The sequence below is a fragment of the Microtus oregoni genome, unplaced genomic scaffold, assembly GCF_018167655.1.
Source record: "Microtus oregoni isolate MIOR12 unplaced genomic scaffold, Mior012 000027F_ref0000203, whole genome shotgun sequence".
Classification (NCBI taxonomy): Eukaryota; Metazoa; Chordata; class Mammalia; order Rodentia; family Cricetidae; genus Microtus; species Microtus oregoni.
The window spans coordinates 32,975,519-32,988,853 of NW_024543086.1; the positions used below are offsets into that span (position 1 = coordinate 32,975,519).

General features: G+C 42.5%; 1 protein-coding gene across 3 annotated transcripts in view; it reads left to right on the plus strand.

Annotated features, from left to right (window-relative positions):
- The window catches only part of Fam168a (family with sequence similarity 168 member A), a 128,655-nt gene that overhangs the window by 97,573 nt on the left and 17,747 nt on the right, over positions 1-13,335 (plus strand). Inside the window, exons 3-5 of one of the 3 annotated variants that reach the window (XM_041676317.1) lie at positions 2,711-2,791; positions 12,300-12,311; positions 13,191-13,316. In XM_041676317.1, the coding sequence (XP_041532251.1) occupies positions 2,711-2,791; positions 12,300-12,311; positions 13,191-13,316 (219 nt within the window). Of the gene's footprint in view, positions 1-2,710; positions 2,792-7,955; positions 7,983-12,299; positions 12,312-13,190; positions 13,317-13,335 lie in introns of all 3 variants that reach the window. The other 2 variants (XM_041676316.1, XM_041676318.1) reach the window with 2 other exon arrangements.

The window sequence follows — 13,335 nt, forward strand, 5'->3', positions numbered from 1 at the left end:
AGAAATAACTTAAGTGGGATTTTAGTTCATGGTTTCAAGGAATACAGACCCTTACAGCAGTGAAGGATGGTGTTTGGCTTGATCTCTGAGGCAGCAGCTAGGACACCAAGATGGAGTGTAAAGCAGAGCCAAGTTATAGCCCTCAAGGCCTGCCCCTCCTGGTGGCCTAGATCTCCTAGGTTCTGCAACCTCCCAGAACAGTGCTGACAGATGGCGATCAGGTGTCAGACTGTGGAGGGAATTAAGCAGTTAATCAATAACAAGTGGTTAAAATGGCAAATTTTATAGTTAGTACATTAGAGAATTTCAAAACAATAAGAGTGTCTAGGGTTGGCTAGATGGTTCAGTGGGTTAAAGGCACTTGCCACAGAAACCTGGTGACCTGAGTTTGATCCCTGGATTCCACATATAGCAGAAGGAGAACTGACTCCACCAAGTTATTCTCTTTAGCTGCCATACATGTGCAGACCCAAATAATCACACAACACTACATTAATTGCAATACTGTTTGGCCAATGGCTCAGGTGTATTCCTAGCTAGCTCTTACATCTTAAATTAACCCATTTCTGTTACTTTATATTTTACCACAAGGCTTGTGGTTTGTTACCTTGCAGCTTGCTTCTTGGGTGGCTTCATGTTGTCTGCCTGATTCCATCTTCTTTCTCCCTGCATTCAGTTTAGTTTTCCCCCTACCTATATTCCGCCCTGCCATAGGCTAAAGCAGCTTCTTTATTAACCAATGGTAATAAAACATTCTTAGCATACAGAGAGGAATCCCACATCATCTCCCCTTTTCTGTCTAAATAAAAAGGAAAGTTTTAACTTTCACATGGTAAAATTACATAAACCAAAACAGATATGAAGCAAGAATTACGGTCACAAATTTAATCTATTTATATCTGATAAAATTAAAGGAAATATTCTATCATCCATATTTTGTCTGTGAGTTTAGAGTTTCATATCTAATTTATCTTTTATCACAGCTAAGAAAAAACTATAACTGTCTTCAACTCTATCAAAGACTCCAAAAGGATATATTACCTAAGTTAACAGGAAGTGCATTGTAAGCAACTTCTAAAACTCTAGAATTGATGGAGACATTTTGCTGCCTGGACAGTCACCCAAAGTTCTTTTGTAATGTTGGGGCATCATTTTCAGCATATAGGCCCATAGTATCTGGCAGATTTTTCCATGAAGCAGGAAATTTGAAAGATTGTTTTGCCTACATCAGCAGTTTGTCAGTCACTTTCTTCTGTGTCCTGCAGACTCTTTCATGAAGCAGAACCCTGAAGGACTGCCTCACCTTCTTTTGACAAGTTCAGCAGTCATTTTTCTGTGGGTCCTGAATGTCCAGTTCATACAGCATACTGTCAAGCAGTCCAGACAAGGACAGTTTCTTGCCCAAATATTTAGCCTTGTCACATTGAATGCAAATTCCATAACAAATTTCTTTACTACCCATCAATCTCTCTGAAGTAATTTGTGTTGCCAGAAGCAGACATGTCATACTCCCAAGAAAAGTGTAAGTTTTTCAAACCTTTTAAGTGCCATATTCTGTAGGTCTTTGAAGTGTTGAAGATTATCTAGCTGAAATATATTTCTGTATATCTAGAAAACTTAACTAACATGACTACAAATTTGACTAGTATAAATGACTGACTATTAATCTGTAATTTTTAATTATATATTACATTTTTAAAAGATTTATTTATTTATTATGTATACAGTATTCTCAGTATTTTGTCTGCATATATGCCTGCAGGCCAGAAGAGGGCACCAGATCTCATTACAGATGCGGTTGCTGGGAATTGAACTCAGGACTTTTGGAAGAGCAGGCAGTGCTCTTAACCACTGAGCCATCTCTCCAGTCCCCTATATATTACATTTTTTAAGTGACCTGTATAAACATAATACCTTAAACAAGGGTAGAAATATACATATAACAAAATGACCTTAAATTTGTATCAATAAACCAAAGTCCATGCCAACGTAAAGTATTCATTTTTATGTCATATACCAAAAATTGTTAGTGCTGAAGAAGTTACCTTTTGGGGAAGAAAGTAGTGGTGTGTCAGGAATTACTGGTAAGTTTATATATTTTATTGTATGAATGTTAATATTGTTTCTACCATTCTGCAGTGCAGAGACAGACATATTGCATGTATTGCTTATAAAAAATAAGGTTGCAGCCGGGCGGTGGTGGCGCACGCCTTTAATCCCAGCACTCGGGAGGCAGAGGCAGGCGGATCTCTGTGAGTTCGAGACCAGCCTGGTCTACAAGAGCTAGTTCCAGAACAGGCTCCAAAACCACAGAGAAACCCTGTCTCGAAAACACCAAAAAAAAAAAAAAAATAAGGTTGCACTATTTGGTGACTTTTCTCTTAGAAATCTGAAAGCTGTTCATTTATACACTGTCAGAAATAGTCCGTGAAGCTGGGCGGTGGCGCACCTTCAACCCCAGCACTCAAGAGGCAGAGGCAGGCGGATCTCTGTGAGCTCAAGGCCAGCCTGGTCTACAAGAGCTAGTTCTAGGACAGGAATCAAAACCACAGAGAAACCCTGTCTCAGGGAGAAAGAAAGGAAGGAAGAAGGGAGGGAGGGAGGGAGGGGAGAGAAAGAGAGAGAGAGAGTGAGTCTGTGAAGAGACTGAAAGCCAAGCCTCCCTAGTCCCCTTACCTAACTAAGTGAGGCTTTTCTTCTGTCTTTGTAGGTTACCCCACAGCCTACCCAGCAGCTGCCCCTGCCTACAATCCCAGCCTGTACCCGACCAATAGCCCCAGTTATGCTCCAGGTAAGCAATGGGTGGGAGCAGCAGGGATGAAGAGATGGAAGTAGGTCTTCATTGGTAAAAACAAATCCACCAGTTGGTCCTTCTCTTGAGACTGCCTGGAGTCAGCCAGTTCTGGCTTGATTCTCTTTGGAATCCCCTCTGGGAACTGGGGCAGAACAACCTTGGGGTGGGAGTGGGAGCAGAACCTGCTTCATTCTCCTGGGACTTAAGGGTGGTCCTTCTCTCCTATGCTGGACTATATGAGACACGCCACCACCCCTTGAAACTGCTTCATCTCTCTCAAGCAATGTCCGAATTAATTTTTTGTTCAGTCTTGCCTGAGGCTGCCATTGGGAATCATTCTCTTGTTCTCTCCCTCCCTTCCTCCCTCTCTTCTTCCCTCCCTCTCTCCCTCCCTCCCTCCACTCATTCCCCTTCCTACTCCTTCCCTCCCTTTCCTTCTGGGGTATAAATTTGGAACAGAGTGATAGACTTGCCACCAGAGTAAAGAGCCTTTTCACAGGCTAAGACAATTTACTTGTTTTCCAGAAATAGAAGACATAGAACACTTCTTGAACAGAGAGATTAAAATGGGTTTGAAATACTGAAGAAGATGCTAGGTATGATGGCATACACTTGTAATCCCTGCACCTGGAGGCTGAGGCCAGCTTGAGTTCATAGCAAGAGGGAGAGAGAGAAAGAGGCTAAAGAAAGAAAATATTGAACCACTAATGTTGCTCCTGGGCTCAGTCAGTGCTCAACACTCATGGTCAGGAAAGGGAATGGGTTCTACGGTTTGAAGTCCTGGGTTTGAATCCTGATTATTCTTCTCCATAGGTGTACAGCCTTGGATAAGTCACTGTTCCAAAATTCACGTGTAACCATTTACCTCAGGGTTGCAGATGACTTTACATAAATTCTTTATTCACTCACTAAGCATTTGTTGTATGTCCTCTATTCTGGGATAGAAAAAGTAAAAGTTGTGGCTGGAGAGATGGCTTGGTGGTTAAGAGCACTGACTACTCTTCCAGAGGACCCAGGTTCAATTCCCAGTACCCACATGGCAGCTCACAACTATCTGCAAATCCAGTTCCAGGGAATCTGAGACCTTCACACCAATGCACATAAAATAAAGTTAAATAAATCACAAAAAAAATTCTTTAAGGGGGCTGGAGAGATGGCTCAGAGGTTAAGAGCACTGGTTGCTCTTCCAGAGGCCCTGAGTTCAGTTCCCAGCAACCACATGGTGGCTCACAACCATCTATAATGAGATCTGGTGCCCTCTTCTGGCATACAAACATACATGGAAGGAATGTTGTGTACATATAAATAAATAAATCTTAAAAAAAAAAAATCTTTAAAAAAAAAGAAAAAGTTGTCGTCTTTGCCTAAAGGAGCTAATTAATTTTGGATCATGGCATATTAATAAATGAATTGTGCTACAGTACAGAAAGTAATATAAAAAGAACACAGATTAGAGCAGAGGTAGAACCACAGTCTACCTTGAGGTGATAGTGACAGTGGAGACTTGAGGTAGAAGTAGGAGGGGCCTTTGGAAACACACAGAGCATGCTTGGAAAGGCAAGGTGGAGGTGTGGAGCCTGACTTCTGAGCCTAGAACTAGCAGGTTTGGACTGGATGAATCCCAGCTACAGACTACAAGGAACAGATTTGGAAAGCCGTTAAATGTTACATCCTCTCTCCTCCAATTTCAGTGAATATTATGGAGTTGAAAAGCCCTCAAGAATTCTTTAATTCTGGGCTGGAGAGATGACTCAGCAGTTGGGAGAATTGACTGTTCTCGAGGACCCGAATTCAATTCCCAGTACCCACATGGCAGCTCACAACTGTCTGTAACTGACACCCTCACACAGACATTTATCCACACCAATGCACATAAATTAAAAATAAATAAATTATGTTTTAAAAAAGAATTCTTTAATTCAGTCTCTTGTGGCTGTAGTCAGGGAGGTGGTGAGACTGGAAGGCAGTGAAGCAGGAAAGGAGAAGAGGTGTAGAGCGTGGAAGTACGCTCTCCAGAAAGAGAAACAAAGGCACAGTGTGGAAGGGGATGTGCAGGAGAACAGGTGTCAGTAGGATTAAGTGCACACTTGTGGGAAGGAGCAAGTACTAAACAAGTCACAGATTAGAGCACAGAACTAGTCTTCCCAGCCGCTGGCAAACAGGGCTCCTGTGTTCAGTTTCCTTCCTTGTTTGGGAAATTGAGTGACAGGAGGAGGTAGAGTGCCTCAGTGGGGGAGAAGCTCAGGGCTAGCACCCATTTGGTTCAGGCTCCAAGCCCTAGCAGTGAACTAATTTCTCACAGTATTCTGGTGAGAGATTTTAGAATTATTTAAGGGGCAATTTGTCATGTGATTGGCAAGAATAAAATACTGCTGTTAAAGGTGTAGTAGTGCACGCCTTTATCCCAGCATTTGGGAAACGGAACAAATGGGTCTCTATGAGTGAGTTCCAGGCCAACCTGGTCTATATAGTAAGTTCTGGGCCCACTAGGGCTATATAATGAGACCCTTAAAAAAGGTAAAGAAAGGAGAGGGAGAGGAAGAGGGAGAGAGAGAGAGAGAGAACTAAAACAACAAAAAACTACGATTAATTCAATGTTTCCTTTGTGTTAGCAGTAATTTGAAGCTCTTTATGGATATTAGCTTGTTTTTTATATTACAACATACTGAGTACTTTCCCCCCCCCCCCACAATTTCCAATTGGGAAAACAAGCTTAAAGAAGTTCGGCAACTAGAACCACATTCTGGCATCCTGCCACGGTACCAGAACTCTTAACTGTCTGTCGCTGCTGAGGTGTTAGATAGGAGCTACCAGCTGGTGAAGGAGCAGTGCAGAGGAGTCTGAAATTGTTTCTGTTGTTTTGTTTTGTTTTTGTTGTTGTTTGGTGGTGGTGGTGATGGTGATGGTGGGTTGTTTGTTTGTTTTTCAAGGCAGGGTTTCTCTAGCTTTGGAGCCAGTCCTGGAACTCACAGAGATCCACCTGCCTTTGCCTCCCGAGTGCTGGGATTAAAGGCGTGCACCATCACTGCTGGGCTCTGAGATTATTAAAACCATGAAGAGCCTGGAAAGCTGCTGGTGTAGGTAGAGTGTTATGTTTCAAATAGTCAAGTTAAAAAACAAAACAAAAAGCCGATATTCGACCTGATTAATGTTTTAAAAAGTCAACATATTTTAATCTATGATTAAGCCAGACCATTTGCTCAGTAACCAAAATACACAATAAAGGATGGCACTGGTGCATTGTGTTAGCAAGCCCACACCGGCCAGGCATAGTGACACGCACTATTAGCCCTACACTTGGGAGCTAAAGACAGGAAGATCAAGAGTAGGCCATCCTTACTGCAAAATCAGTATGGAAGGGAAGGAAAAAAGAGGTATCAGACTGAATTAACTGTTTCAGATGTTTGTGTGACTGGGGGGGGGGGGGGAGGAGACCTCTCCCTTTTGAGACACACACACACTCATAGCTGGGTCTATTTCATATTTTGTGGCTGACCTCTGCCTTCACAGGTCTGATTATTGGGGGTGAAGCTCTTGCCATAAAGGCTCAAGGTTTGAGGGAAATTTATAGGTGACTCTCAGCTTCTTGCCAGAGCTGGCCATTTGTGATGCAGAGAAGTGTCTCTAAGGAGCAGCCATGAAAGTTTAAATTTCCTTCAGTTACTTCAAGAAGACTAAGAAATTGCTCACAGAGAGCTATTTCTAGCAGCTCTGTGCTCCCTTAAGTTAATCTGTTCAGGATACAGGGGAAAGCTCATTCTTCCATTGGTTCTGAAAGCCCTGTGGGTACCTGGGCTTCTTCCCAAGTGCTTAACAACTTCAGGGACTGTATTTAGATACTTAACTTTGCAGAAGGCAAAAGCTGGCCACAACTTTTTTTTTTTTTTTTTTTTTTTAGAATTCAGGGAGCAAGCGGCTTATCATAAAAAATGATAATGTAATTTGAAAGTGAAAAAATAAATAGAAAACTAATGTCAAAACTCTTTCATAAGAAGCATGTTCTCAGCCAGGCAGTGGTGGCCCATGTTTTTTAATCCCAGCACTTGGTCTCTGTGAGTTCGAGGCCAGCCTGGTCTACAAGAGCTAGTTCCAGAACAGCCAGGACTGTTATACATAGAAACCCTGTCTCAGAAAACAAGAAAAACAAGCCGGGCGGTAGTGGTGCAAACCTTTAATCCCAGCACTTGGGAGGCAGAGGCAGGTGAATCTCTGTGAGTTTGAGGCCAGCTTGGTCTACAGAGTGAGTTCCAGGACAGCTAGGACTGTTACACAGAGAAACCCTGTCTCAAAAACCAAAAGGGAGAGAGGGAGGGAGGGAAGGAGGAAAAAACAAAAACACTTGTTCTCGTCTCTTGTCTCCCACTGAAGTATGCATATAATTTTCCCATTCCCATTTTAGATATTCCAAACTTGGGGGAAAGTAGAAGAAAATAATCTGTTTCTAAACACCTGTACAAGTTACAAGTGTGCCTTTTTACCTTTGTCTTGTAAGCTAGAGTTTCTTGCCTCCAGTTTAGCTCAGAGAATATTAAGTAACTTTCAGAATTAGATTTAAAATGCCATGGATTTGGGGCCAGAGAGATAGCTTAGCAGTTAAGAGTGCTGGCTGCCCTTCCAGAGGTCCTGAGTTAATTTCCCAGCAACCACCTCGTGATGCACACCTATCTACAATGGAATCTGCTGCCCTCTTCTGGCATGCAAGCAAACATGCAGACAGAGCACTTATACCACCCCCCAAAAATGCCATGGATCTGAGATTCAAACCCATTTGTCTGATCCTATAGCCATGTTCCTTCTACAGCATAACACTGTCCTAGATGGAATATCTCTGTACTGAGCCTGGTTCTCTTGAGAGGCCTGTGATGCCCATGATTTTTGAAGTGGTCTTAAGATGAACAAGCAAAGAATAGGAACTTTTCGGTTACTTCTCTGAAAGATCATGTGGCACCCAGGGAGGTGCTTCTCTGCAACTGATGAACTTTCCTGGATGGCAAGTCTGTCACCCTTTCCAGGGGGAGGTAATTCCCATTTTCTCCATTCACTGCTTCTTATGCAGCCTGGGGGAAACTGCTGTCTTGAAACAAGTCTGTTATATAACTGCAGTATGTACAACTTTGCACAATTCCTAGTGGTAATTTCAACTAACATTTCTGTCCAACAGAGTTTCAGTTCCTGCATTCAGCTTATGGTAGGAGAGCTATTTTTCCTCATCTGTATTATGGCCTATGAATGTGTTATCTTGTAACAATGGTAGATTCCCTGTCCTTTCCTCCCCAAATCCCACCTCCTAGGCTTGGGCTCCCCCAGGTGGCTCAGCAGCAGTTCCTATAGCATGCAGGAACATGTCTGATGGTGCAAAATCATGGGTTGGAGACACACATGAACCATTCCCGTAGGGCTGTAATGAAGGATCATGGCCCTAAAGGCATCGCACACCTTAACCTGACTGCCTGATTCAAACAAATGAATGAAAATTCTAGGGTCTGTGTGTGGCTGCTCTTTTGGCTTTTTGATAGGCTCTGAGGAGCCCCTTGATTATGACTATTATAAATAATACAAAATACAGTCAGATGGCCCCAGGCTTAGATTTTCCATCTCTATTAGCAGTCTGACATGTTTGAAGACCTGGTTGACCTTAGATACACTCTGTTGCCTTCATCCTCATTTTCGGAGCATTTTTCTGGATGATGAAAGGTATGGGCCAAGTGTGCCAGTGGGTGAGAGATCTGAGTTGAGTTCTCTGGGCAGTGTGGACTCCAGGACCAAGGCACCACGGGAACTTCTGGGCACCTGTGAGGGTCCCAACAGTGTAACTTGACTAGGTCCTTCTTGTAGACAGTAAGGGACCATGGGAGAAACTTGCCACTTTTACCACACTCATGATGTTTTTGTGAAGTCTTTGAATGTTTTCCCAACTTTTAATCTTGCTGTAGAAAAGTGAAATTTTTACACATGGTACATCTTTCAGAAGATGAGCTATGAAATTTCTTTTCACTACTGCTGTGGGCTGTGTGATCTTGAGCAACTTACTGATGTCCCCAGGCCATAAAGTTTTTCATATCACATGATCTCAAGGTTCTTTTAAATGCTAACATACCATCCTCTTGTAATTTTTATTATTTCAATAGTGCTAGCTACAGAACTGTTTCACTTACCACTTATAAGAGGCTGGGGTTTTTTTGGCTTTGTTTGTTTGTTTGTTTGCTACAGAATATATGAACTCAAACAACTCTAAAATGCTAGAGAAGGCTGCATGCTACTCCTGCTTCCAACTAAAGCAGTGATTCTCAACCGGTGGGTCATAAACCCTTTGGGGTTTAAAGACCCTTTTACAGGGGTCACATAACACCATAGGAAAACACAGATTTATATTTTGATTCCTAACAGCAAAATTACAGTTATAAGTAGCAACAAGAGTAATTTCATGGTTGGGGGTCACCACAGCATGAGGAACTGTGTTAGAGGGTTGCAGCAGTAGGAAGGTTGAGAACCACTGACCTTTACGTCCAGAATGAATGGAGAACTTCACACAGTTCTACGCCAGGCCTTACGGGAACTGAGATAGTCAACTATGTGGGATGATGTGGTCAGAGTGCACAGAGGCAAAGACCTCATGGTGACCTGTGAGCCAGAAGAGCTGGTAGAGTGGACAGACCTCGGAGAAACAAATCCTCGGCAGACTCTGGGAATGAGAAGAGTTGTGCACAGTAGTGTGGGTTGGAGAGTGAGATATTATTAGAGAGCCGAGACAGATGTGTCAGTCAGGGAGAGGACTGGTCAAGAAGTAGGACCAGCCTATAAAACCTCAAAGCCTACCCCCAGTGAGCTACTTCTCCCAAAACTCTGCCACCTAAAGGTTCCACAACCTTCCAAAATGGCACCTCCAACCAGAGACCAAGTGCTTAAACTTATGAGCCAATGTAGAATGTTTCAGTTCAAACCACAAGAGAGCATCGGTGTTAGGTCAGGGGAGTCGAGTCTGCAGCCTGTAGGCAACAGAGAACCATGAAATGTTTCTAAACTTTATTTAGAGTTTGGCTTGGAGATTAGAAGGGACAAGTTAAAACAAACAGAACCAAAGCATTAAGAAGCAGTGGGAGTGGCTGAGATCAAAGATAATTAGAGTTTGAACTAGAGTTGGCCACAACTCTAGGGATAGAAGCACACAGCTACCAGAACTAGAAACAATTAAGATTGAGGATCTGTCTGTCAGTCCTTTGAAGCAGCCAGGGAGGGATTAGTTCGCCATTTACAGTACAACAAAACTGACAGCCAAGTGACTTGCCCAAGGTCACACAGCCAATAAATGGCAGAGCCCAGGCTGGATCTCAGCCTTCCTGACTCAGCACATGGTTCAGGACAATGGTCCCTTGCTGTCTCTCTTTGTGAATGTGCTTAACAGACTGTTCTAGTGTCAAAGGGCGTGAGGGTCCCATATCCAAGAAGTGAACAACTCAGCATCTAGATGTGGGAGCCTGCTGTGACAGGGGTCATAGCCCTCCACATGGTTTGGTTTTCCCCTTTCTGTTCTTTTTACACATTTATAGTAAGTACATAAAGTCTTAAGTGAACAGCTTAATAATGTTTTCATATGTGATACATCTGTACTCAACTATTGCTTAATTCAAAGAATAAAACATTTTTAAGAAGTAGTTCCTCTTCAGCATCCCAAAACAGGTCTGCCTGACAGGGGAGACCTGTCTATTGCCATGCTGCTAAAAGCTTCATATGATTGGGATTGGTTTCATGGAGCAGCTGAGCTCCATCATCAAAAGGATTACTGTAGAGCTGAACGGAGAAACCGAATCATACAGTTAATGAAGAGGTTTAATTGACTGCTAAAAAATCATTTTCATTCTGTCTTCACATGTATCTGATTATTTAAATTATTGATTATTCTAGCATAAAGAAAAGACACAACTGGATGTGGTGGAGCAGTCTTAACCCCAGACCCAAGGAGGCAGAGGCAGGTGGATCTCTCAGTTCCAGAAGAGCCAGGACTAATACAGAAAGAACTCCTGTCTCAAAAAAACAAACAAACAAAAAGAAAAGACACAGAAAATTCTGTTTGCTTCCAGTATCTAATAAAACCTGAAGAAACTTCCCCTTTATTTGAAAAATGTAAAGTTTAGCCTAAGTGATCACTTAGGAAAGACAATCAATGACTCAGTGGCACTTGCTTCTTTCCCAGTTAAACTGCAACATTATTTTACTGTGACATGCTGTCTTGTTCACTCCCTGGTTGATGTGTGGCTGAGTTGTATCCCCAGTCAACAGTAAGTACCTTGTGTGCAGTGATGTAACCCAGGCGTGTTCCTGTCCACCGTGGCGCTCCCCTCAGTGCTGAGTACAGTTAGGCCTCAATATTCTGTGGCTAATTTTGATTTAACTTCAGTTGTCACACAGTCCTTCAGGCAATTGTCAGACATTTGGCTTATAATGAAAATTATAAGTATGCCCTCACTCAGAAGAAGGAAAAAAAAAAACCAAAAATAGAACAAATCAGGACCCAGGACTTCTAAATTTTCCAAATTCTTATGACCAAATTTAGACCTCTTGGTCCTCGGTAGAGCCTCACTGAGATCTTAGGGCCTGGAACTGCTCTATTTGACTTCTCAGAGCTACACATTTGACACAGCAGGGAATTGTTTGAGGATAGTTGTGGCCTTCCAGCCACATGGAATATCAATCCCTGAATTTGGAGACATTGTGATAAGATTTTGACACTAATTGGGTCCTTCCACCTTCTGGACAAAAACACTGAAGATGTTTATTTAAAGTAGATTCCCTCCTCCTGCAGGGGCTGCACAACTGTGTCTGGCCGTCTGTAAGGACTCTGGGCTCCACGTGGAATTGTGTTGTCCCCGTTTATTTCTCTTGCCAGATTCTCCTTTTAGTGTCTCTCTCCTGCCCATGATTTCCTTCTCATTCCTCAGCATTCGCTATATAGATTGCGGGCCATTAATGCAAGCACAGTCAGCCTATGCAGCTACGTTCTGATTCTAGTTCAGAAAAAAAAAAAAACAAACAGCAGAATCCACAGCCTTCTCTAGCCATTATAATTCTGTGATAGAAGGAATAGAGATGTTAGTTGGAAACCAGGCCACAAAGGCACTGCAGAATCTCTCCGGAGGTAGCAGATCCTGTAGGAATCAATGTGACCAGCAGACTTTCTTCTTATGCTTCCCTGTCTTTCCTTAACCCTTTATTAAAATATTTCACAAGTTTATCTGATTGTTGCCAGTCCAGCCCCATTTCTGTTAACATACTTAACAATCTGTTAGCACTGTGTCTAAGACTCCCAAGATCTTATTAGATTGTAAAAGATGTTATAAAGAAAGAAATTAATCCTTTTTTAACTATAAGATAGAAATTTAGATAAAAAAAAGTGTCTCCTCTGGTATTTAAAAGAATAGTTTTTTTCCTTTCCTTCCTTCTTCTTCCTTTCTTCCTTTTTTTTTTTTAAGGCATTTATCTCCTATTTCCTCTCTTTCCTTTCCCTCAGGATACCATGACGGTAAGTTTTTTAAGACATTCCCCACATCTAGAACACTTAATGAAATTTAAGTTGAGCTTTGAGCTTTCCTGGGAAGTCTCTACAGATTTCAAACTAATTTTTATAATATACCTACCCCAATTTTGACACTTTCATAATGGCCAAAGGTTCATCTCTAACTCAGTTGGAGCATCCATTAGCACTGATTAGATTTTCAGACATTTGCACAAGGTGTGTCCATCTGCCCCTGGCTAATGTGCAGCAGGAGTTGGCAAGGAGTGCCCCCTTGATAGCTAATAGTGCAGCCATGGTCCCAGCTCATCACAATCTGTTAGAGGAGATGCTATTCGAGCAAGGCTCATGTAAAATGGTAGTTACTTGGAAACAATTCACAACTTTTTTTTTTTTTTTTTTTTTTTTGGTTTTTTAAGACAGAGTTTCACTGCGTAGCGCAGGCTGACCTCTGCCTCCCAGGTACTTGGATTAAAGGACTGTGCCACCATACCTGGTGCAACCCACAACGTATTAACCATACCTCCAGATGAGATTTCAGACCAGAGGGATTTTTTAAGACTCAGTTAATTTGGCCCAGTACACTGTTAAAGAATTCCAGTGTCTTCATGTTAATGAGGAAGTAGTAGAGGAATACACCACAGTTTAGATAAGATAGAAAAGTCCTGATTCTCAGTTTTTAAGTGTAGGCTTCCTTGGAGGTCCTTTAGAAGCTCACTTCAGCACTTCTCCCACCCACTCCCCATCTCAAGAAGGCTGAATCATTGTGTGTCTGAGCAGGCTCCTTGAGTTATGTTTCTGTCTGGCACAAGACCCTTGCTTTTGTGTCTGTAATTGGTGGTGCCCACTTCATACTCTGCCTAATGCCATTCTTGTGTCTTCCCCAAGCCACTCTGCTGATGAAACAGGCCTGGCCACAGAGCTCATCGTCCTGCGGCACTGAAGGCACCTTCCACCTCCCAGTGGACACCGGGACCGAGAACCGAACTTACCAAGCCTCCTCTGCGGCTTTCAGTAAATACAGCCTGTCTTC